At 42.8% G+C, this 23,804-nt stretch overlaps 1 protein-coding gene across 1 annotated transcript in view; it reads right to left on the bottom strand.

The window, feature by feature from the left end:
• Positions 1-213: 213 nt before the first annotated feature.
• LOC8053877 (protein brambleberry) overlaps positions 214-23,804 on the bottom strand; it is a 31,815-nt gene continuing 8,224 nt past the window's right edge. The window contains exons 5-12 of the mRNA XM_029982258.2: positions 23,239-23,355; positions 22,435-22,614; positions 18,988-19,194; positions 17,423-17,534; positions 15,537-15,631; positions 9,368-9,591; positions 4,930-5,015; positions 214-2,050 (exon numbers count right to left, since the gene is read on the bottom strand). Coding sequence (XP_029838118.2) covers positions 1,933-2,050; positions 4,930-5,015; positions 9,368-9,591; positions 15,537-15,631; positions 17,423-17,534; positions 18,988-19,194; positions 22,435-22,614; positions 23,239-23,355 — 1,139 coding nt within the window. The 3' untranslated portion in view covers positions 214-1,932. The remainder of the gene's footprint in view (positions 2,051-4,929; positions 5,016-9,367; positions 9,592-15,536; positions 15,632-17,422; positions 17,535-18,987; positions 19,195-22,434; positions 22,615-23,238; positions 23,356-23,804) is intronic.

Raw genomic sequence — 23,804 nt, 5'->3', positions numbered from 1 at the left:
GGGCGCCTAAGAGCTGCGCTCCAAGGACGTATACCCTGTATGAACTTTAAATTTTTTAGATGAAACCGTTACCCCTATGTCACGAATCATCAGGCGACAGGCTGCAGATGAAGCCACTTGTTAACACCATCCCCCATTAATCGTGTTTACAATCGTCCTTGGGACTTTTCTCTAATGTACTGTAGCTTGAGCATGCAAAAATATGACAAAATCTAAAATACAGGTTCGTTTATTTGACAAGCCTTGTCTCAGAAGAGCAAAATTGCAGCAAACATTAAAATGTATTTTTACAAACAATGGCAACACTGGCATTGGTTCTTCAACACTTTTTTTCTTGCATAACAGCTTGTTGAGTGCATCGCCTACAGGGTTACGTTTAAGCAGAAATTGAGAACAAACCTAAGTGCTAGGCAGACAACATTTTTAACAGCACCGGTTTTGACAAAAGATTGACAAAACAAAAAGGATTTTGTAGGCATGTCTACACTTGCTTTACATGCAAAGTGTTTGTGGGACGAAATCCCACAAACACTTTATAATTACTTGTAATGAAGAGCGTGCTGGTAGGGGTAAAATATAAATAAGGGAAGAACATAAAAACGAGGACGAACAAGACTTTTCCCGTGTTGTTTGTCCTCGTCTTTTATGTTCTTCCCTTATTTATATTTTACGATTGTTTTTTGCCTCGACTAAGTAACATACATAACCAAATTTAAAAAGAAATATATATTGACAAGATAAACATCTTCAACAATGCATAAGGACTAGAACAATATGCCATTATTTTTTTTATTTGTGACTGCTGGCTGTCTTTTTCTTTTATCTTCACCACACACTAAAGCGACTTAATGACCAGTAAAAAGAAAAGGTTGCTCAATGGAATGTTTTGCAATAAAAAATGACCTGCTCATACAGCACGCAAAAAAAGAGTGAAACATTAAAACTGTGAAGCATGACTCGCAACGATAGCAACAAAATGAGCGGAAAAATCCGTGCCTGCACCCCGATAGCTGAAGTTTTCGTCAAAGGTCTATTTTAGAGGTACTACCGTAGGATAACATCAAAGTGGTGACTTTCAGGGACATCTGTGAAGTGCTTAGTTTCTGGGCAAACATTTGGAAAGATTTCCATCGTGTGAACTGACTGTAGGTAGAAGCAAGCAGTTTGCAAGTGCTGCAAAGCATCCCCTGGTTTTCTTAGTGTTGCACTCTTTACAAGGTATCTACCGTCCCACAAAACATGTCCGCAAGACCACGAGGATGTGCGATAAGAAACAAAAAATGTTAAACTAAACTTCAATAAAAAAAAAAAAGAAAAGATTTTTCCATGTATGGTAATTTATTTCCTTAGATCTCTAGCATTTCCCATGACAGTCTAACATTTGCGTGTTATCTCCATTTTTTTTTCTTGCTCTAGAAAAGGCATTTTAGTAGTTACACCTTGAAGACTGACAGTCTCTTTTAAATTAATCTTTGACTTTTGCTGGGGCATACTGATGCCCTTTGTTGGTTTGGCACATTAACTCCCAAGTTTTCCTAACATCTAGAGGTTAAAAGGGACAGAAAAAAAAAACCTACTAAACAAATCGGTGACACGCCGATATAAAAAAAAAAAAAGTAGAAGATAGGCACTTCTCAGTGAAATGATGCCACAGTTTGTGACTGAAAGATATTTTCACATAAAAGATACAGAAAAATTAAAAAAAGCACTGCAGGCATCAAGCATCGATGATTCCACTGACTAAAAATCTATCACGACAAAAATGCAAGGCACAAAAAGGTTAAAAAAAAGCACATGTAGTACATACATAATTATCAAGCATCCATAGACTACCCCAAATCCACATGCTAAAAGCGACATCCATCAAGAGAAAAACGATTCGTCCATACAGAAAGAAAAGGGAAGGAAAGAAGAGGATCAAGGGGAGGACTTCTACTGGTGGTTGTGGCAGACGTCCTTCCCCCTGACGCAGCTGCACTTGCACGGAGTGCCCGCTCTGGTCAGGGCACTGCACAGCCTGCGAGATCGGCTGCTGGTGGTCGAGCTGAAGCTGGAAGGAAAGCAGGGACATTAAAAAACACATCCAGATAACATGTTTCCGCCATTGTGGTGAAGATTGATCATTCCTGGAAGCCTTTCTATGGACAGGCTCTATTCTTTACCACCTCATTTTCCAGCCTATAAGGCACCCTATAAACGACAGTTTTCACCAAAAAGTAAATCACACTTGTTTGCACGGTTGTCGCTGTGAAAGTGAACCGATATGCCTGAATAGGCGTACCACTGTGATCACAACACATGCACAATAGCCAGTTTAAACAATCTTGCCAGCAAATCGATTGAGAAATATTGTCACAAATGGGGAGGTGACGAAACAAAGAATAACCGAGTTAACTAAAACGTTTAATGAGGCGGACTTGTGTTCAAAACAAAAAGTTGACAGAAGACACGAAGTCGGCGTAACAGCAGGATCCTACGCTGGGGCGAGACTGACTGCACCTCGCCACGCGGAGCCCCTTATGTACACGCGCTTGCTTCTGGAACAATCGGCTTAGAAAGTTTGGCGTGTAGAACATTAGGACATCGAACAAGCAACAGGGTTCTCGAATTTGCCAGAACATTCAATTGAAAGAATAAATAAAAGACTGGTAACTCCCAGGAATCGAGCCCTGGGCTTCCACACGAAAGTCAAGCGCGGTAACCACTTGGCCACGCACGTGCTCGCTCGCTCGCCGACGCGCGTGGCAATATTGCCATGCGCGTTGCCGAGCGAGCGCGTGTGTGGTCGAGTGGTTAGCGTGCTTGGCCGTCGCGCGAAGGATCCGGGTTCGATCCCAGAGAGCGGAACCTTCTTTTATGTATTCTTTCTACTTGGCGTTCTTGTCCGATCCAGTTGCGAATGTTCTACAAGCTGAATGTTCTAGGCCGAATGTTCCAGAGAAACACGCGAGTACAAAAGGTGCTCTGCATGGCGAGCCGGGGTCAGCTTGGCCCCAGCGTTCGACTCTGCTGTCACACCGACTTCGATGCCCGCGACACTCTGCTTTCCTCTGTTCCTTTCATTTTATTTTTGGGCACAAGTTCGCCCCATTAAATGCAGTTTCTTCAGTTATCATTGTCTTGTCAATTGTCATTCGTGACAATATTACTTCCCCGGCAAATTTGTCTTAGTATGCCCGCCGCCGCATCAACAGGAAGCTGCCATATTGCCAGGCGCAGATAATAAGGGAAGCTGATCAACTGTACTCGAAGGCTATACCCGTCAGATCTCGACCCACATCTTGTGCATCTTGTACAGTGAAGGTCAATACTCAGTGTACATAAAAACGCATAAAAGTTGCACCATCACGGAAGATGTACAGACGAAAATCTTGAGGAAAAAAAAACTACTTATACACCGGACAATTTTGTAATTTTTTGTTGTATCAGAGCATGACTTACATTCGCGGTGTCGTATCGCCACGTGCTTTGTTTTCCTGCATTGATCGCGTGTGCCGTGGATTTGATTGTAATCGGTGCTGCCACTAAAAAGGGCGCACCGTTGTACTGTTGTGTTGTTGCACGAGCTGGGACCGATTTGAAAACGACGAAGACAATGTGTGTATGACGATTGGAATGCATTGCTTTTGGCCTTGTATGTAAGTCTTCTGCTTGGATGTCTGAATAAGTAAATGGTTGACTCAAACGAAGTTTCTTAATTACAACATTTTTGACTAAGAACTTGCGGCTCTAAAGCAGCAGTAACTTTGAGGGGTCATGAAACAATTCGCCAACTTGCGCTAAATACTATTCAGAAGGGCTCGTAACACATGGCAAAAGTTTTTTTTTCTGTCCACACATTAACAATTGTAGAACAAATATGAGAAAAGCGACCATCATTTGTCTCCTCAATATGCAATCGGAACAAGAAGCCACACTATGTAGTGTCGGTTGTATGCTGCTTACTGTACGCTTGTCAAAGCTGTGTACTGGGGTTGGCATACCTCGGCATTCTCACTCATGAGAGTGAACACTCATGATCACTCGCGCTCACCATCAGATTTGATATGATCGCGAGTCTCGCAAAAATTGTGAGTGTGAGTGTGATCGTGAGTTCTGAGAACTTGGGAGTATGAGTGCGAGTTCTGAGAACTCTGGAGTATGAGTGCGAGTCCTGAGAACTCATGAGCGTGAGTCTGCTCGTGAGTTCTGAGAACTCATGAGTGTGAGTGTGAGTCCTGCAAACTTATGAGCGCAAGTTTAATTGTGAGTCTGATTGTGAATTTTGAAAACTCTTGAGTACGAGTAAGTCCTAAGAACTCGCGAGTTCTCAGGACTCAACCGGACCTGAGGTAGGAGTACTGCTCGGATGCTTACATGACTTCACTTGGAGGGCTCACAAGACCCGAGATCTCGTACGGGTGTTTACAGATTTTGCGTTTTCATGGTTGATAACAATAAACTATTGCTATATCGGGCCTGAAATGTTCACTACAGTACACACAGATGAGCACTGTTGAATACTATATAAAGAAGATTACGCTTCCAGCAAGCGCTGGAAGTATAATTGGGGCCACAACTATGAAGCATAAGCTTTATACTCATAGCCCAACATCCACTACAATCAAGAACAATGTCCCAGAGAAATTGTATATTTATTTTAAAACTCTTTTTTTTTAAAGTGGTTCTTAGTCTTTCCTGAAAGTAGTAAAGGCTGAGGGCATGAGGTTATGGCCTGCTAAGCTGCCTTCTTTTGTCAGACTGTTAGAAGCTTAAACTTGCAGTCATGTTCCCAGTCAAGAAAATCCTAGGATCTAGCGTGATGGTCGACATATTGGAAAAGATACGCACCTGACAAGTCATTAGAATAAAAGTGAATGCACATTCACATTTTTAAAGAAAATGCAACAAACAGCACACAAAGGGTACTGCTTGAAACATTCCATTTACCTTCTTGCTGGAGAAGATTGCCGCGTGTTTGAATGAGGCAGGTCCAGAAAGCTCAGGAGATCCCTCTTGACAGGGCTGCCAATGTCCTGATGGCAAACAATTTGTCACACTCATTGCTCATGTCATGTTAAAAGAAAATCTTAAAAACCTTCAGCATTGTTTCTCAGTCAATCTATTCTATTCCTGAGAATAATTGGGAATAACCTGAGGTCTACATGTAAAATGAATTGCACCTGGTGCTGTCACAAATGTTGGAGAGGAATGGAGAGCATAAAAATGATGGTAAGCAGAGAAAACGTTCAATCGCTTGTCACATTACAGGAATTGCAAGGTTTTCAGAAGGTAAATGGCTCTAAACCCTCACTAAAACACAACTTGAAAACAACAGACAACTCTGCTTTGCTTTTGCACCTTGCAGCCCCACTTCTCGGCTAAAGATGGCTTCTGAACAGATTTGTAAACATGCAGACTTTGCAGCTGCAAATTTAAGGGCGTGGCTAAAGATGTCGATCACTCGAGAACAAGCTGTTTGCTCGGCCTCGAGTACCACATTTTTTTAACTATAACTTGCAGATTTGACTTGTTTAATTGTTAACATTTTATGCGGTGTGGACAACCTACAGCTCCGAGCTATAGAAGTATTTGCATTGTCCAGATGGTCCATTACGACAAAATGAGGCAGATTTTGCAAATGACTGCTTCTATCAATGCTTCTGTATGAAACAAGCTTCTTTGTGCACTAATAAAGCAGGCACCTTTTAAAGGGAAGCTGAAACACTTCTTGAAAAAAACGAGTTAGAGGTGAATTCTGGCGTATTTTTATCCCGTGAATCTGAATATCACTTTTGTTTTCCCCGAAGATGCAACTAAAAGCGAGAAAAAGCGAAAAAACATTCGACCAGTCGTGACGTCATACTAGGATCTTCGGGCCTCCAAGCGCGTGTCGCTCGTGTGTTCAGCGCGTGCAACGGCAAGCTTGCCAGGTATATTTCCCAGCACTGACACCAGTCGTGACGTCTCTTTCTGACCTTTCTGAAAATAGCAAGAGTGCGCGTGCATATCTTTGACAGGCGCTGAAGATGCACGAGAGCAGATATTCCGAACGCTCCTAGTGTGACGTCACGCCCCGGGAAGGAGGGGCTTCGGCGGTACTTTAAAAATTAATTTCTGAAGCCTCCGTGCACCAAATTGAAAAATAATCTTGATATTCCTGATCTTGGAGGTCGAATGAAGGCCATTGAAATGTTTTTTCTCAAATAGAGAACCGCTTCAGTTTCTCTTTAAGGTGTGTTGTGCATGAAATTGTATTATGTGCAAATGAAACACCTGGTGCACACTATGCAAAGGGTGCAAACAATGCATTGCGTGCAGGCAATCCAAGAAAAAATCTTTCCTTAGATAACCTGCAAGCTATACCTATTCGGGAAAAGCTAAAATTCCCCTTGCAAACTATATGCTATGGGTACGGGCCAAAAAATATGGTGGTCGGTCACAAACATTTTTTAAAAATTACCGTAATATACCAAGAGATGCCCCACCCCCGAAAGATAACCCACTCCTAATTTTGGCTTGATTTGCTATTTCTTTTAAACACAGAAAGATAGCCCGCACCTGGCAATCATAGTGTTGTGACCAATGATAAGCTCGGTGCAAATGTGGCCAGTTAGCCAAAGCGAACATTGCTGACTGGGAAGTACGGTCATCATTGCTTCACTGCCCCTCGCTGTGACAACAGCTTTGGCAGGAACACATAATCTAAATAAAACAAAGAATAAGCATAGGGACGGACAGAACAGCACCTCTTTCGACCTTCAACACAAATAGCTTTATTAGGCACCGGCACCGGGCCCAAGAAACGCAGAGACGGAAAGGAGGAGGGCGAAAAGCATGAACAAGGAAAGGTGAGGGGTGGTAGGGAGGGGATGAAGGCGACACAGACAGGAAAATTACTAGCGGGAAAGAAGAAAGGCCAGAAGGAAGCCGCAAAGAAGCGAAGCCACCTGAAACGACGTCACAGGATGACCCAGGCCCGCGGGGTTCTTGTAAAGGCCGTCAACTACGGCTGAAGGTAGGCCGCGTCCTTTGTGGAAAGAGAAAGCGAAGGCGCCGAGACATTTCGGGATGCGTGCATTATCGCGTAGGCCTCAATTAGCTCACGGCCGTAGCGACCTCGCTTCAATTTTAAGATTCTTGCCGAAGAGATCCCAGGGCGACATGAGAAGCAGGCCCTAATGTGGACAGCAATCGGGTGTTGCGACTCCCTTCCCTTGACCTCTCTTTCATGTTTGCGTAACCTACCGTTAACGCAGCGCCCTGTATGGCCATTGTACTACGTGTCACGAGACAGAAGTATAGTGTAAACGTGCCCAGATGCACAAAGAACGAAGCTAGTCCCATGCTTTTTGGAATATCCTGACTGGGAGAGCAAAGGTTCATTTACAAGACGACACATAAAACCCAACTTAAACTAGCACGAAAATACAACATCGACGTCGTACCTTCTGGTGACTGCCCTGAAGCAATGTGAAGTGTTGTGGTAATACGGTGTGACCGAAAACGTTTTTGGGCGAGGTGGCTTTTGGCAGTTGAGAGAAGACTTTGAGATGAAAGCCTTTAAGGTGGTTGCAATGAGGTCACGCGGGTAACCTGCTTTTTTGATGCAATTGATTTGGTTAGTCAGGCTGGCATGGGGAAGAAGACTTTTTACAATGCTTGACTTTAAATTTTTTGAGTGGTGGCTCGCGAAGGGGAGTACCAGCTTCTGGGATCACTGCTGTAAGCTCCAGCAAAAGCCACTTGGTGTTGGTTGTAGGTGCAAATCAAGAAACTGCAGGCCATCCACGGTAGGCTCCTCCTTCGTGAAGATAAGGCCCCGGAAGTGGCATGAGAACACTTGCTTGATGTGCGTTATTTTGTTCACATGCCACTACTTGAAGCTCATTACATGGCACGTAAACGGCATCTAGGTAAGGATCATGTCCCTGAAGGGGGGCTCTGCCCCCCTCCACCCGATCTCACCAGCGGTGGCACGAGCCCCGATGCCCCCCCCCCCCGTAGCTATGGAACCAAGACATTTTTTAAAGAAGGAGATGTTTTCTGTATCCTCCGGGACACAATGAACAACATAGAAATTGATGACATGCAAATTCTTGTAATCTTAAAATTGTTGTACCCCCCTCTTAAAGGCTTTAATCCCCAAGTCTTCCCTCGACCGCCAAAAGTTTTCGGTCACGCTGTACAGTAGAATCTCATTAATTCAAACTTTCTTAATTCAAACTTGCGGATAATTCAAACTAACATGCAGGTCCCATCCTATGCATCTCTATTAGAGGAAGCTCCCGGTAATTCAAACTTCGCTTTATTCAAACAAACTTTTGGTCTCCCTCAAGTTTGAATTAACGAGATTCGACTGTATTACCGCAACACTTCACATCGCCTCACGGCAGTCGCCAGAAAGTATGACGTCGATGTCGTATTTTCGTACCAGTTTAAGCTGGGCTCTATGCCGTCTTGTAAATGAATCCCTGCTCTCCCAGTCGGGATGTTCCAAAAAGCATGGGACTAGCTTCTTTCCATTTGCATCACGGCATAGTTACACTATACCTCTGTCTCGTGGCGCGGAGTATTTCGCCCAGACCAGGGTGCTGCGCTTACAACAGGTTACACGAACATGAGAGAAAGGTCGATGGGAGGGAGTCACAACACCCAATTGCCGTTCACAATAGGGCCTGCTCCTCATGTCGCCCTGGGTTCTCTTCGGCAAGAATCTTAGGTTCAAACCAAGGTCGCTACGGCCGTGAGATAACTGAGGCCTATGCGATAATGCACGCATCCTGAAATGTCTCGGCGTCTCCGCTTTCTCTTTCCACGAAGGAGGTGGCCTACCTTCGCCCACAGTTGACAGCCTTGACAAGAACCCCGCAGGCCCAGGTCGTCCATGATGTCGTTTGAGGCGGCTTCGGTTCTTTGCAGCTTTCCTTCCAGCCTTTCTTCTTTCCCGCCAGTAATTTTCCTGTCTGTGTAGCCTTTATCCTCTCCCTACCACCCCTCACCTTCCCTTATTCCCACTTTTTGCCCTCCTCCTTTCCATCTCTTGGGCCGGGTGCCGGCGCCTAGTAAAGCGATTTGTGTTGAAAGTCGAAAAAGGTGCTGTTCTGTCTGTCCCTATGTTTATTCTTTGTTTTATTTAACTTTACCAACGCGCTCACAACAAACTAAGATATAATCTAACAATAGCATTTTTCAACTTTCCTCGACTGCACTCCGAAAGTTACCCTGCTCCTTAATTATTTTCACACGATTTGCTCTCGATTTTAGGAGGGTTATCTTTCGGGATATTGTGTTAGTCTATCCAGGTTTGTCTTTGCAGATGACGATGGCGTTGGGGAATCAGGAACAAATAAAGTCAACAACTCTAGCATTTCGAAGTGGCACTCACCAGACTGGCGCGGTGGTCGGGGGTCGATGCCTCGAGTGGCAGGTCGTTGGACTCGATGTTGTGTGTCGACGAGGACCAGCGGGGTTCATGGGGGATGCCGTCGCAGTTGCGCTCCCCACTGAGTTCTTCGGGGGCTGGCAAGATTTGGTCGCGGATTGGAGTGGAACTACGACTGGCCCGCTCCCAACGCCAACGTCGTGGCAGTCCACGGGGACTGTCTGGGACTGAAAAAATTAGTTGTTATTAATACTGTCAGATACCGAGAGATGCCCCACTCCCGAAAGGTAACCCACCCCTTATTTAGGCTTGATTTGCTATTTTGTTTTAAACACTGAAAGACAGCCCACTCCTAGTAATCGTAGTGTTCACATCAATGACGACCTTGGTGTAAATGCGTCTAGTTAGCTATGATGGGATATAATTGAGCATCGCTGACCGAGAAGTAAAGTCATCTCATTGCCCCTTACCGCAATAACATGTTTGACAAAGAAACATGATCTAGAAGTAGTATTGCTTCAACTTTTCTTGATTGCACACTGAAAGTCAGACTACTCCTTATTTTCACCAATATTCTCTCGATTTTAGGTGGCCTACCTCTCTGGGTATTATGGTAATTAGTTATTAGTTAAATTAGTTCTTATTTATTAATAGTTTAGTTAAATTATTTATTAGTAACATGTTTATGACAAGTGGCCAGCTCAAATTTGAAAGAAACAGTTTCTATACTTTTGTTTCTGAGTTGGGTCGAAAAACGGGAATATAGTATTTAGTAGTTCTGTGCGAATAGTGGATTTTGAAATTGAAGCAAATTCGAAGCAAATAGTGGTTTTGGCCGAATATTTTTGATTCAAATATCAAATAGTTTTTCCATGCCTTTGACTACCATTGCATCATGCTTAGACGAAAACCCATCTAAACTCATGAAGGTTGTTCCACTTGTTCATTTATAAACTAAGTTTAATCTGTCTATATTTATGAACTGTGACCTCAGAAGGTCTGATGTCTTGGGATGGCAAGTAAACGACGGATTTGATATAAAATGAATCCTATACAGATAGCCAACTATAACCAATGGAGTGTATATGCAAACCTTACTATATAAAATATTCATTCATCTCAAATTAAATAAAGAAAGAATCGCACATGCTGAATGCAGGTTGTAAGGGAATGTCTGCCTAACAAAGTATACTCTTGCATTACAGTCAGTTTAATTTTGAAACTTTTACTACAATGTAGTAAAGTAAAGTATTTACTACAATGTAGTAAATACACATTCACACAAAGTTTCCATTTATTTTCAAATAGAGCTGGTATGCCTGCACTATCCTGCTTTGAATGCATGCTTTTCTTTCAAGCACTCAATGGCAGTATTCACACTTTTCCCAGTGTTTATCGCGGCAAATTACCCCGTTGAGTGTGCTTCTTACCGAGCCCCCATAAAGCTCACTTCCGTGGATATTGCTTCTCCACAATGCACCGGTGCTCAATGAGAAGCGCGCTCAACGGGGCTAACCTGCCATAATCGACACTTAGAAAAACGTGAATAGAGCAGTTCTTCTTAAAGCGAATATTGAATAGTGTATTATTCGACACTACTACTATATTCGATATTTCGAATATTTGCACAACCCTAGTATTTAGCAAAAAATGATTTGGGATTTTATGATGTTTTGTTATTTTTAAATCCTCATATTTTACTTATAAAAATATTAAGTGTTGGTTATAATTGTGAAACTTGTCAAATAATTGTTTGAAGAGCTCTGGCACAACCCAGAACGGCATAAATTTGAGCCATTTGTTTTGTGCATGGTTCTTCAGATTCTGACGTCGCCCACCATCACAATTACGTTGACAAGTAGGCCTAGCCGTCTCCTCTCCATTGCAGTCTTTTGTAGCTTCAATTTCTCGTGGATGTTTATTAAAAAAATACCCCTTTTCACGTCGCAAAAGAGTATAGCTAAACATCTATGGCAACATTCAAACACATTCTTCTCTTTATGTATAATATTGATGCAGTGTTGTCCTATCCCAGTGTTGTCCTAATATCTGAGTGTTGTCCTATCACAACCAAATTTGGCAAGCACAAGCAAACCTTGGTAGTTCTACAATGTAGAACTACCAAGGTTTGGTTACAATGTATCAATTCAAGCGTGCCGGTTAAGTTACGGCGTTAGAGGAGAATTTATGCAATTCTCCACCAAAACGAGTCTCGCACACTATTTTCGTCGTTCATTGCACTTGGCGGTTTAAAAGAAGCGAATCAGTCTATATCACTAGGTTCTTTTAAATGTTTTGCCATGCCCCACGTTTGCTCAAGAAACATGGTTTTTCTCAGCACGTGCACTGCACCCAGAACATAACAAAAAAAAAAAGCCGTATCAAATATAACATGACATGTTATAGTATAAAGAGGAGAGGAAGCACTATAAACTGAAAATTTCATCGAGTTATTGTAAAGAGACTAAAAAAACACATCCTCCCTTGCGCATGTCCCCTCAAGTCCGACTGTGGCCAATATGCTACGATCTGATCGAGCAGCACCCGAAGTGCATCGTCACTGCGCTCATCGTCTTTATCGCCAGCTAAACCAATCGCCGGAGCCCTGCGTGGATAACACTTTGATCATCTGCATCCCATCTGCAGACTTCGTATCCGCATCTGATCCGCATCCGCAATGTTCTTAAATAATTGTATCCGCATGTGATCTGCATCTGCAGACTTTGTATCCATATCCGAACAGCATCCGCAAAATTCGGAACCGTATCCGACTCTTAATCCGCGCATTTATTTTAGATGATAAAATCAAACATTATTAAAACTTTAAAAAAAAGAAAAAAAAAAATTCTGGATGGTATTTTATTAGCCATTTGCTTACCCTTCTAAAAAGAACTCTTCATGTAAGAATACAGTGAACGTCATGTTATCATATTATGTTTCATCATATTTATAAAATGTGCAATCATCCTTCCAGACACACTTTGCATCGCTCGAAAGATGATCGCAGTTATTAGATATTCTTGAGGTGCCGTGTCACTGACACTCTGTCCAGTATATGTGGTCAAAAGGAAGGAAATATATATTTATTTTGTAAAACCCACTTCAAGCAGGTGCATATTTTATAAACATGACAATTGTCAAAGGACAGACTAATAACACTGTGTCATCTTTTTTGGACCAAACAGTAAAAAAGTGTGAGGAAAGGCGCTCACTCGCAGCAGCTAAGTACTCGCGTATGTGAGGTAAGGCGCGAGCACACCACTGGGGAAAATATCACAATATTAAAAAATGGCAACACTTCCAATCAGTCATAGTTTCAAACACGAACCCGCAACTGCATGCTTGGAACCATATAGTACTCAAAAACAACTGAGTGCCAACTGTCGAGAAAAAAAAAAAATCTCACACACACGCAACATTCTACTTGTCAAGGTTGTGTAGAAGGAACAGAATACCAACTCGGACGAAATCAGACTTGTTCGCCTTTTTTAAATTAATGCGTGCTAATGAAAAGCCTCTCTTCATTGGTGCTCTTGATGCTGGGGTGGCATGCACAAACTGCTCTACTCTACAAGAATGAGGTACGGAAACTCGTGCTGGCGCAAGTTCCACCACTCCAGAGGATCGAATTTAGTCTCCTCAATATATATTTGTGGGGGAAAAAGCCACTTGCAGGTTTCTTCTAGATTATACTAACTTGTACAATTTAGTTTTCTTTTTTTTCTTTTTTGCCGGAACTTTTTTTGTTTGTTTTTTTTTCTTTCAAAGAAGAACACGCTTCCCAGGTCGACTGATGCTCCTGCATTCTTTGCTTTTTCTAGGGCAGTATGTTTGGCAAGATGCAACGTTCTAAAGCAATCTTTAGTGAGACTGAAATCTTTGTTGACGTAAATAACGATTTCCTTCCTGATTGACACCTTTAATCTAAGAGTGTAGTTTGCCCGTGCAATACATTCAATGATACACTTCATATTATCACTCACTCATTGCAGATGCAGATATCCAGACTTGCAGATATCCGCATCCGATCCGCATCCACAGCCCCTGGCGTCCGCATCCGATTCACAATCCGCCAAATCGGATTCATTTTTATCCAAATCCGCCAGTTTACTGCGGATATCCGCGGATATGCAGGGCTCTACCAATCGTGCACGGCGAATGCAGCGTGATCCTGCACTTTTTCAGCGCGTGATTGGCTAAGCCAATGGCGTGCTACTTTCGGCACCGCTTAATTGGCTCCATCGAATCGGAGCGTTGGCGGCAGTCAGACTTCATGTGAAGCGGAGTATAGTTCTATGCACCTGGATACGTCATGCCGTACGAGCCAACTTCAACATGCTGTACGAGCCAACTTCAGCCAAGCGAGACAAATTAATATTCCACAAAGCTTCACTTAAGTCGAAAGAATGAGGGAAAATTGGAGGTCGCTCAAAAAATGTTGGACTCTTAATTTTGTTTTATGCAAGAACATTTCAAAAAACAAAATTCCCTGCTGCCAAAGAAAAAGATGAAATTTTTTTTTTCTTCGAACTAATGTGCATATACTGGCAAGAGAAGAAAGCTTCAATAACAAATTACACTAGAAATCCACTATCTAAACTTGTATAAAATGTCAGCCCCCCCCCCCCAAGAAAAAAAAAAAAAATTACAAAATTTGTTTTACTGTAAAAAAGAAAACCATGCGTCGCCGGGCACTCATTCTCCACCCAAAGGTAGCGCTAGAGGTCCAACCCAGAGGCCAAAGTTTCAGCACAAACCGACATCTTCTTCAAAAGTTATAAGCGATTTTCTGAAATTTCTATGGGAAAATGGCATCCGACGCAGCTCTTGAATACATGGAGCTCTATGGCCCCAAAAACCGAAAAGAGGGCAAAAATGAGCCCTATTTTCCCATCAAAATTTTTAGAAAATTGCTATAACTTCTTAATAAGATATTGGTTTGTACTAAAACTTTGGCATCCAATTCGGACCTCACCCTGTAAATGTTTTTTGGGGGGACATCCTGTAGAAAGTAAGACAAAGGTGAATTTTTGATGCCGAATAGAATGTGCATGAATGAGAAAATAGATGAATCAGCAGTTATGTTTATCTTGAGCAGCAATCAATGAGTATCAATGAGAAGAACACACACTGAGCATAGCATCTTTTCTACTATATGAGGTTACAGTGATGTGTTTTTTTGCATGATATTTGAAGTGCCATATGGATACATGTTACAACTCAAAGTAAGGATATTGCCTTTATTGTTCTTTGCTCTCCACTCATCATATTCCAAGCACTGGATAGAACTTCCTAACATGGCCAGGAAATAACGAGCGTGAGCTTAAAAACAGATACGTTGCACTTCCAAACTAAACATTTTTTTAAACCTTGGTAAAACTAATTTTGCTCCATTTAGAACTGCCCCTCTACATTCACAGTGAGCACCCAGTTACCAAGTTTTGCAAACCTGTGTTTTCCTCCAACGAGTTAATCATATCCCTCGGTAGTTTCATATCAGATTAAACTGATCTCCCAGACCAAAACTCCAGCAAGTCCATTGAATCTGCTCATTTTCGGTACAAAGTGCCACAATAGCATAGTCTAAGATTGCTTGAGCTCTCCTTAAAGTTGGCTTCCCCGGCATAAAAAAATCACCTTTCCCAGGATATCAGTTTCTCTGCAATGTTTCTAAGGGCACCAATGTACAATCTGCAGATTGGTACTTTTAGGTGCACTATCACACACATAAGGTCCTATCCCCAAAGTTGGCTTCACCTTAGTCATGTACCTGCATTCCCTTTTCTCAAAATGAAGCTTCTCCAGTATTCCCAAGAGCATCAATGAGCAAGTGCTAAGTTGTGTACATTGGTGCTACTAAGTGCTACACTTCACTGTCACTTAACCTGACCATGCTGTCAGTGTGAATGGTCTTCTCATTTTCAGATTGGGTAATTACAAGACCAAACATAGACTACAGCGTAAAACATCACTCCCATCTTTAAAATTGCGAAGACAATAATTTCCTCAATGATTAGTCCCAAAGTGCAAGTGCTACTTGATACCTAAGCAAAATGCTTCCCAGGAATAAATAATATGAAAAAGCCTACTGCTACAGCAAGAGCCATGTGCATTGCAAACTCAAGACTAATGAAGTGACAAAAAGAAACTTCCGAAATACTAATCAGCTTACCAGGTTCCACCACGTCAGGTAGAGGCTCAACAATCGGGGAGGCTGCCTCGCCATCAACCAGTGGCGTCGAGTAATCTTGTTCGTGTGGCTGTGTCCTTGTGCGAGAAAAGAAAAGAAGTCAGACCTCAAGACAGATAAATTGGCACCTTAGAAGATTGAAAAGTGCTAGAAGGGGACTCTCATCTCTACCACTTCACGACCAGTTAGGCTGCAACTTTGTCTCAGCCTTTGGCAACAACTGCCTCTTGACATTTAAGATTATGGTGGTACCATTCAATAACAGGGGAGACTTTCTGGAAAAAATCTTCACTACATCGGTGGCTTCACAATGTTCACACTTTGCTTTACTACCGTAGAATACCGCACATCCGCCCATTCCACATTAAGCGCCCATTCCCATATTTATAAGATCTGAGAAAATATGCACAGTACATTGATATGTAAAATTGATGACCAGACAAGTGCCCATCCTCCATTTTTTCGCGATTATCTCTAAATGTTGAATGGGCGCTTGCCCGGTATTTTACGGTATATCTACAGTTTTCTACTTTATAGGGTCCACTGTTCTCCTGTATTAGCAATCACTATTTTTGCCCATAATCAAGAAGACCTTAACCCACCTCTTGGTTTTATACTTCCAGTCAAAAGCTTCTGACTGTGCGTATAAAAAATACTAATCTCGTCATAAGAAAAAATTCTATCCTAGCCTTTCAGCTGCACACAATGTATGTGCTCAACTGAAGTCAAGTGACAAATAATTTTATGCCAATCAAAAAAGTATTTATCACTTCTGAATCTCTTTTTAGATTAATTCTAAGGTCTCATAATTTAATTGAACACTTTCCAAGTGCAAGTAGTTTCAATCTATGTATCACTTTTTCTTCGCAAAACTGACAAAACAGATCGTTGTTCACCAATTACCAAACTTGTTTTAATACAAATATTTTTCGTAGAAGTTTGCAAATATTAAAACTTTTTATTACAAATCAAACATAAATATTTAAAAAAAAGCTTTTAATGCCAGATATGTGTGTACCATTAAGAAATAAAAAGAAATATGCAAATACTTTATTACCTTCAAAACCGAAAATGATGTTAACAAATTCAAGTAAGCGAAACTACCTGACTAGGCAGCATATAAACAATGCAACTGGTAATACAGCTATTATACGTTGACCTGTCAACTGTACAGTACATGAAAGCAGGCAAAAGGTGCAACAAGTAAGTTATACGAATTGACAAAATGAAGACTGTGTAAAACTGCTCACATCTAGATAGCAGGTAAAATGGCAACCTCTGGTGTTACAAACAATTGGTAGTGACCTTATTTTAAGAAAAGAAATTAAATTGGCCTTGACTAGCCAGCAAGTTAGATATCAGCTGCTAATGCAATTACAGCAAATTATCATGCAAGAAAATTAATTGTTCCACATGTTGAGTATGTAAGTGCTCCCCTTTTGCAGTGATAACTGCTCCTGGAGCAGAAACTATAAGGTTGCTAGAAAAGTGACTCACAGTGCAGACTTGGCAAAACAGAAACCAAAACTGCTCCTTTGTCGTCAGCTAATACACAGTTCTAAGCATAACGTAAACGGTGGGGGTTTCTAAAAACATGGCTAGAATAACCGCAATTTTAGACAACTAAATACAGTTTTTAAAGAAGCTCCGAATGTTCAGGACATGTCCTGCGTACATATTATTCGCAATTTGCCTGAATATTCATAGATTACTCGAAAATTCGACCATAATCAAATATTCTGGAATTTCCGAATATGCAATTCTCGAATCGAATATGAATCGAATAAGAAAAATACTCGATTCGTATTCAAAATCTCCAAGATTTGCACACCCCCAAATTTTTGTCAGTTCCAAAGAACAAAACTCACGTGCAGGAGGAGAACCTGCTAGCCACAGGAACTTTTTGCACCCCGTTTGCTTCTAGTGCAGGAACACAGCAGCGCCTGCGGCGACTTCTAAAGGCACAATGTGCATAGTCAACTAGAAAAAAAGATGGAGAAACAGCGGGAACATTAAATTTAATGTCTAACGTAATGCAAAAATTACGAGAGAAAAAAAACAGGAAAACATAAAACAAATATACTTGGATGTTTACAAGCTTCAAATATTTCTCAGATGAAGAAAGAGGAAATGCCTTAATCATCAAGAAAAAAATTAGGAGTCGGATATCCTTTCAACCCATTTTAATTTTTTTAATCCCAGGAAAAGCTGCATATATGTATGGTTTATTCACAAAGAAATGGCAGCAACAAACCACACACCTTTCCTTTGTTTGTTTGTTAAACACTGCTTTACACAGTTACACTGCCGTGTTAAAATTTACCGGACAGTGTTGACGCGACATTGCGACGTCGTATGCCACAATGAGAAATTGTAACATCACATGACATGGTACAGTATGTCGTGCAACATTAAATTTCCTCTAAATATAGAAAAGAAATTTTTTTCCTAAATTTAAAATGCGATGTCAGGCGACTCTCACATCAGTGTCACATGAAAATGTGATTACTCTCCAATTTAGGAGAGAAATTTTTTCCACTAAATTTAGCTGTCCAAGACCCCCACACGAACAACCTGGGATCTGCCGAGAAGCCTTGCCAATAATGGCCACCGCTGTAACAAGAAAAAGTATAAAACAACAAAGAACAAAAAACGTGGGTGCAAGCAACCTGGTGGAAGTTAAACATGGCAACTTTATCCAAGACTGGTTTTACTACAGAAAAGCACAAATACATAGAAGTTTGTGTTTGTGTCGTCCTGTAAGTAAAACCCCATCCTTAGGTAAAGTTAATATGTTACGAGACAATATACAGTGCAATCCAATTGTAATGATACCAGATATAACGATGTACCACTTATAACGATCACTTTCTAGAGTTTCTAGACTTGAAGCGATCAGTTTCTAGTTGAGATACGATAATCGGTTATAAGGATTAAACTTTCTCAATATTGTTGTATGTGCACTGCACTGTAGAAGGGTCGTTCAAGGTTGACCGGAACTTTTGTCCATAAGAAATCAATGAACAAGTGTAGCATGATGAAACTCGCTAAGGACGTTAACGTAATCCTTCACGACTATGCCACTCCTAGAATGACACATTTGATGCATGTGCTGCAGTTTCAGTTATCGTGGTGGTGAGCAGTATGTTTGTAGCTGTAAAGCAACAATGCTATAGCAAAATATTATCAAAATAATAGCATGAACTGCACAGACACATTCATCCGGCTGCAGTCACACAGCACAGTTCTTGCTATGCCGTAGGAATCGGGGAGCTACCAAAACGATGGCGGCAGTGCCTGGACGTGTACGGGGAGTTAGAAAAACTGCGTACGTAGTTTCATGCTTGCCACATGTTTCGCTCCCTCCATAGGAATAAGCATTCCGGTCGACCTTGGACCGTCCTAAAAACAAACGAAGACATCTGGTTCGTACCCAGCACAAAGATAGCCAGGAGCACGGTCAGGGCCCCGAAGTGAAGGCTGGAGCCTTCCTGGAGCTCCGAGAGCGCGTTCATGGGCACCAGGAGCAGGAGGAAGAAGCGCGAGGTCATGGGAACGTGCAGGAAGGCTGCCAGGAACATGGCCACCAGGAGGTAGCAGGCGTGCAGCACGCAGCACAACAGCACGGTCAGGCGCTCGCCTGGGAACAAATGGTCGAGCACAACCTGTCAGGCGCTGCCTGCCTCCAACGTTGTGCCCAGAATGAGTCTCTGACCGGAGCGTTTAGTGTTTCCAAAAAAGTTGTCTCTCGATTTCCGCCCGACGCAGTCGTAGAAGTGTAGTGTCGTCGCCGGTTGCGATCTTGGCAGTGTCGCGGCAGAGGTGGTGTTTGTGGTATATGCCCATTTTGCTGTGGGTTGCCCTCCAGCTTGACAGTTCATGGAAGCTACAGCAGCTGGGAGTTGCAGACGCCGCGACAACGACGGCACCCGCGTTCCCTCGCGCTTTTACGGAGGCAGCTGTTGGTGCTCCTTCCCGGCAAAAAAATGGTTTTGTACGAACGCAAATTCCCACTCAACAACAGAGGCACTGTTCTTCTCCCCGTCGTTCCACACGTGGCAAGGTTCTCTTTTGCTCCCCCTTTCTTCCCCCCCTGTAGGCTGCCAACCGAATGGAACACTAAACACACCCGTCGAAGACTCGTTCCAGACACCGTACCATTGCCAACGGTAGGAAACAAAGGCTTCCTGCACTTTCTGGTGCCCGTCAAGGTCTCTCGACGACATCTGATGCAGGCTGTCGTGCATCATGAGCAATCAATAAAAGAACAATGTCTGCAATGCAAGCTTCCATTCAAGATTTTCGTAATAAATAGACAAAGCAGCTGGCTAGAAACTTGCATTTGAATATGGCAATGTCGTTTTGTAGAAGTTACCTTTAATGATTGCATTAAAAAAATGTTCTATGGATACTTTAGAAAAACGAGAAGCTGTAGAACTATGTACTATACTATTTCTATAGTTACATGTAAATATGATTTTATAGGAAATTCCCAAGATGCTATCCAATCTAGTTTTCTGGTACAGTAAATTATTTTTGCAGGCTCAATATTTCGTGACTGGGAGGGGTATGAATCATCCCCATGGTGCGAAATATTCGTGAATGTTTTTTTGCAACATTTTTCAGGTTGCAATATCCTAGCATATATTTAAAGGGACACTAACAGGTAGTATTCATGCTCGCCAAGGTTTTTATTTGTACATAACATATGAGAGCCCAACTACCTAGAATGCAATTTGCAGCTCGAAATTTGTTTTCTTTCCGTCCGAAAACCGCCGATCGAGAACTGGCCGGTTTGAGTCAAGCTTACTCTCTTCTCTGTGGTCATGTGCCGCTTTCTGTGGTTTAGACACAACAATCGTAGTCATGGGTCACCGAAGCCTCTACTGCACCTGCACGCCGATGGCCTTGACTGTAGAGTTCCGGGTATCGTAGCGGGTTGAGGAGAGCATTGTGGGATGGCAAAAACAATCTATAAAAACTTCCTAATGAGTCGAAGTTGGGACACCCATGTGAATACTTCTTCGCCTACGCTGCGTCCCAACATACACTCCCCGTAAGCTTCCGGAGCGCGCTGGCAAAGCCTCTCGGCCCCAACTCGACTACGCTCAAAACCCGGGCAGGTCTCCTGTGCTCTCGCGAGGAGACACATTTGTACTTTCTCTTCTTGAAAAGTGTACCGCCGGCATCGTGCATCGTATGCTAGGATCCGCCGAGCATGGCCTCGGAGATTCCGGAGCGAGCACGCTTTGGAATCATGCGTGGGGCGCCCGCAAGGCCTCTTCCACCACTTGGTGGCAGGTATGTCGACGGGTCATTGCACGTTGTTTCTTGTTTCCATGCTTTCTAAACTACATTTGTTACTTTTCTGATCTAAAATTCTGGACAAAAACTACTTTCATAAGTAATTGAAATGGTTTGCACCACTTGTATTTTGTATTTAGACTAAAAAACACTTCAAGCGGCTCCGACCAGTTGTAAGGCAGGAGCTGACAAGGAGAAACAATGTCACGATTTCATCACATGCCATGCGTGTTTGACACCACAGGACGCCCCCGTAGGAGGAGGGCTTTTTGCGTGGTCTGGTTAAAATATGACGCACTGATATTTAGTTACTCCCTCCGTGCCCACTGGGTCACCCGAACCACAAGAAATGTGGAAACTGCAAAAAAGGTAGACGCCTAAATAGGATTGCAGGACCTGCTGAAGAAGGACCTACGAGACCTGTTGAAGAAGGACAATGCTTGGGTCTAGACCGACTCCCAGCAAGAAACTTTTAAGCGTCTTCGGACAGCCCTATCACAGGCATCGGTTCTGGCATACTACGACAAGATGCAGCTCCTCGTGTTGCAGGTAGATGCTAGCCAACAAGGCGTAGGAGATGTCATCCAGATGGGAAGAAGCACAAGGACACGGCTGCCTACGCACCGCAAGCTTTTAGAGCCTGAGGCAGTGCCACCCCAGCAAGCGACTGCAAGACTTAAGGAGGTACTCCAGCACCAACAGACATACTAGAGCCAAGGTACAAGACGTCTGGAGTGCCTGCACCCTAGGTCGATGGTCTCGGTGCTCGACAGTCGGACCTCTCAGTGGTCACAGACAACCCTGCACCCAGATCCTACATAGTGGCGAACGAAGATGGACAACAGCTTTGGCACAACGGAGGGCAAATCCACTGCCACAGCCCCACAACAACGGCAGCAACGATGCCACAGTCTTCAGGACCCCAACCCGTGGCATTACAGAAAGGCTCAAGGCAGCCCCGCAAGCCACGTCGCTACAAAAAAATGTTACTGAGGTTTTAGTTCGACTTATTTCCTTTTATTAGGAAAAAGGAGATGTGACCAGCGGCATTGTCATGTGAATTACCGGCACAAGCAGCGGCGCCAGCCCTCTCTAGTCGCATTCGAAAGCGCGCAAATAAACAACTTTTTTTCTCAGTGATCACTGTATGCGGTTGTATCCCTACGTGCAGTCCAGATCTCAAGGCAGCTTGCTTTGAGGTCTACCCCTTATCCTTCAAGAATATGTTTTGGGTTGCACATTTTTTTACTGCACCCAAATTAATTTTTTTTTTTTTTTTAATTTCAGTTTTGAATTTAGCTATTTTGGGAATTCTAGCTCCAAATCTAGCTACTTTACAGAATTTTAAAAGTAGCTTAGGCTGCCAAAATGCAAAGTCCGCCTCTGGTTAAAACACTTTATATTTATAAGGTGTTAACATATGTATGTTTATGTTTTTCAGGGAAAGTCCATTTAGCTTAGGAAAAATATTTAAGCAGTTAAAAGCGCCGTCAAAATAAGCAGGCCCTCCAGATTGGAATGGCCCTTCAGAGTTTTATATATTCAATTAGTGACAAGATAAAAAAACTGTACTCACCGGAGCCATGCAGGTAGCGTACCACCCAGCCCAGCTTGTCGCCAAGCTCAACCCTGGTCTCCTCAACCATCTTCTGCAGGTACTCAATGCTCGCATTTATTTTAGACAGGTTGCTCAGCGTGTCCTCAAACTGCACCGAGGTCTCCTTGTGGTGACTGTGAAGGTCTTTAGCACCGATGTCTGCAAAGCAGAAGAGGTAAGTGCAAAAGATGAGGGATGCCAAGACAGTTTCACAGATCTTTTAAAAATCAATGCCATCTAGTGGCCCAGCTTGTAGTTTAATAACCCTTACCATACCAATGACGACAGGGTATTGTAATCGTTTTCGGGCACCATCTGCTTTGTAGGTCAAGGGCAGGCAGTAATCCTTCTTTAATTCAGTGCTTGCTAATCCAAGTAGACTGAGTGACTGGAACTCGGGTTCAGCCAGTAGACTGAGACCGAGACAAACGACGACAAAGTGCTTGTATCCAGCATACGTGTTGCACTGCACCAACAACTTGACACTGGAAGTCCTTATGCACACTGCTTGGGCACACTTTTCAAGTTCTTCCTTCACCAGAAACGCTAAAACAACACTAAGAGAGCTCGTAGAGGGATGGAGCCTCGAGAGATTATGCCCAACTTCAGCAAAAATTCTCCATTCTACAATGTAGCAATATTCTCTTAATATTAAAAGAGTATGCATAGGTTCGAAAACAGCGATGGCATGGGCACTGCACGTTCACAATAATATACTAGTAATTTTGGGAAAGGGCCCATTGTGGTTAGTGGCACCGAGCAAATGAAGATTGAGCCGCTTACCCAATTTCTCCTGGAGAAACTTGGCATACTCTTGAACCGTGGACAGATCTTTCACGAGCTGCCTGTGGCTAATCTGGCGCTGCTGCTCATTGGTGAGCATTATGTTGCTGGCAGCATCTAGGCCAAGGAATATCGACATGGTTAAACAGTGTGAAGTAAACATGTTTTGAATCACGCAAACAACAGCACTAGCCACATCGTCGTGAGTTTATAGCTTACTTCGATAGAAAGCATGCAACATTCTGCTTGGACACCAGCTAGACTATCAGAATGTGAATGGATCCTTTCTATCTCGAAGTCTAATTTCTCGTGTTGTGGGAACATTCAATACTAGTTTCAATGCAAAAACATTAACTGTCTCATGGAGCGAGCCGACGTCATCAGCTTTGAAACCATGCAAAACAGCACCTTAATGAAACCACGCGCAAAGCTAGCCAACGGCACCTTTTACACTTCGATCCCATTGGCTGGCACGCGCCGACAAGGCTCCCATTGGACGCTGCACGTCGGTTTGTTTAGTGTCATCCTGGCTGTCTTATCACACTGTTGCGTTATCAGTGATCACC

This window comes from Ixodes scapularis, unplaced genomic scaffold (genome assembly GCF_016920785.2).
Source record: "Ixodes scapularis isolate PalLabHiFi unplaced genomic scaffold, ASM1692078v2 PGA_scaffold1__304_contigs__length_218370807, whole genome shotgun sequence".
Taxonomy (NCBI): Eukaryota; Metazoa; Arthropoda; class Arachnida; order Ixodida; family Ixodidae; genus Ixodes; species Ixodes scapularis.
This window is presented reverse-complemented; position numbering and strand designations above follow the sequence as displayed.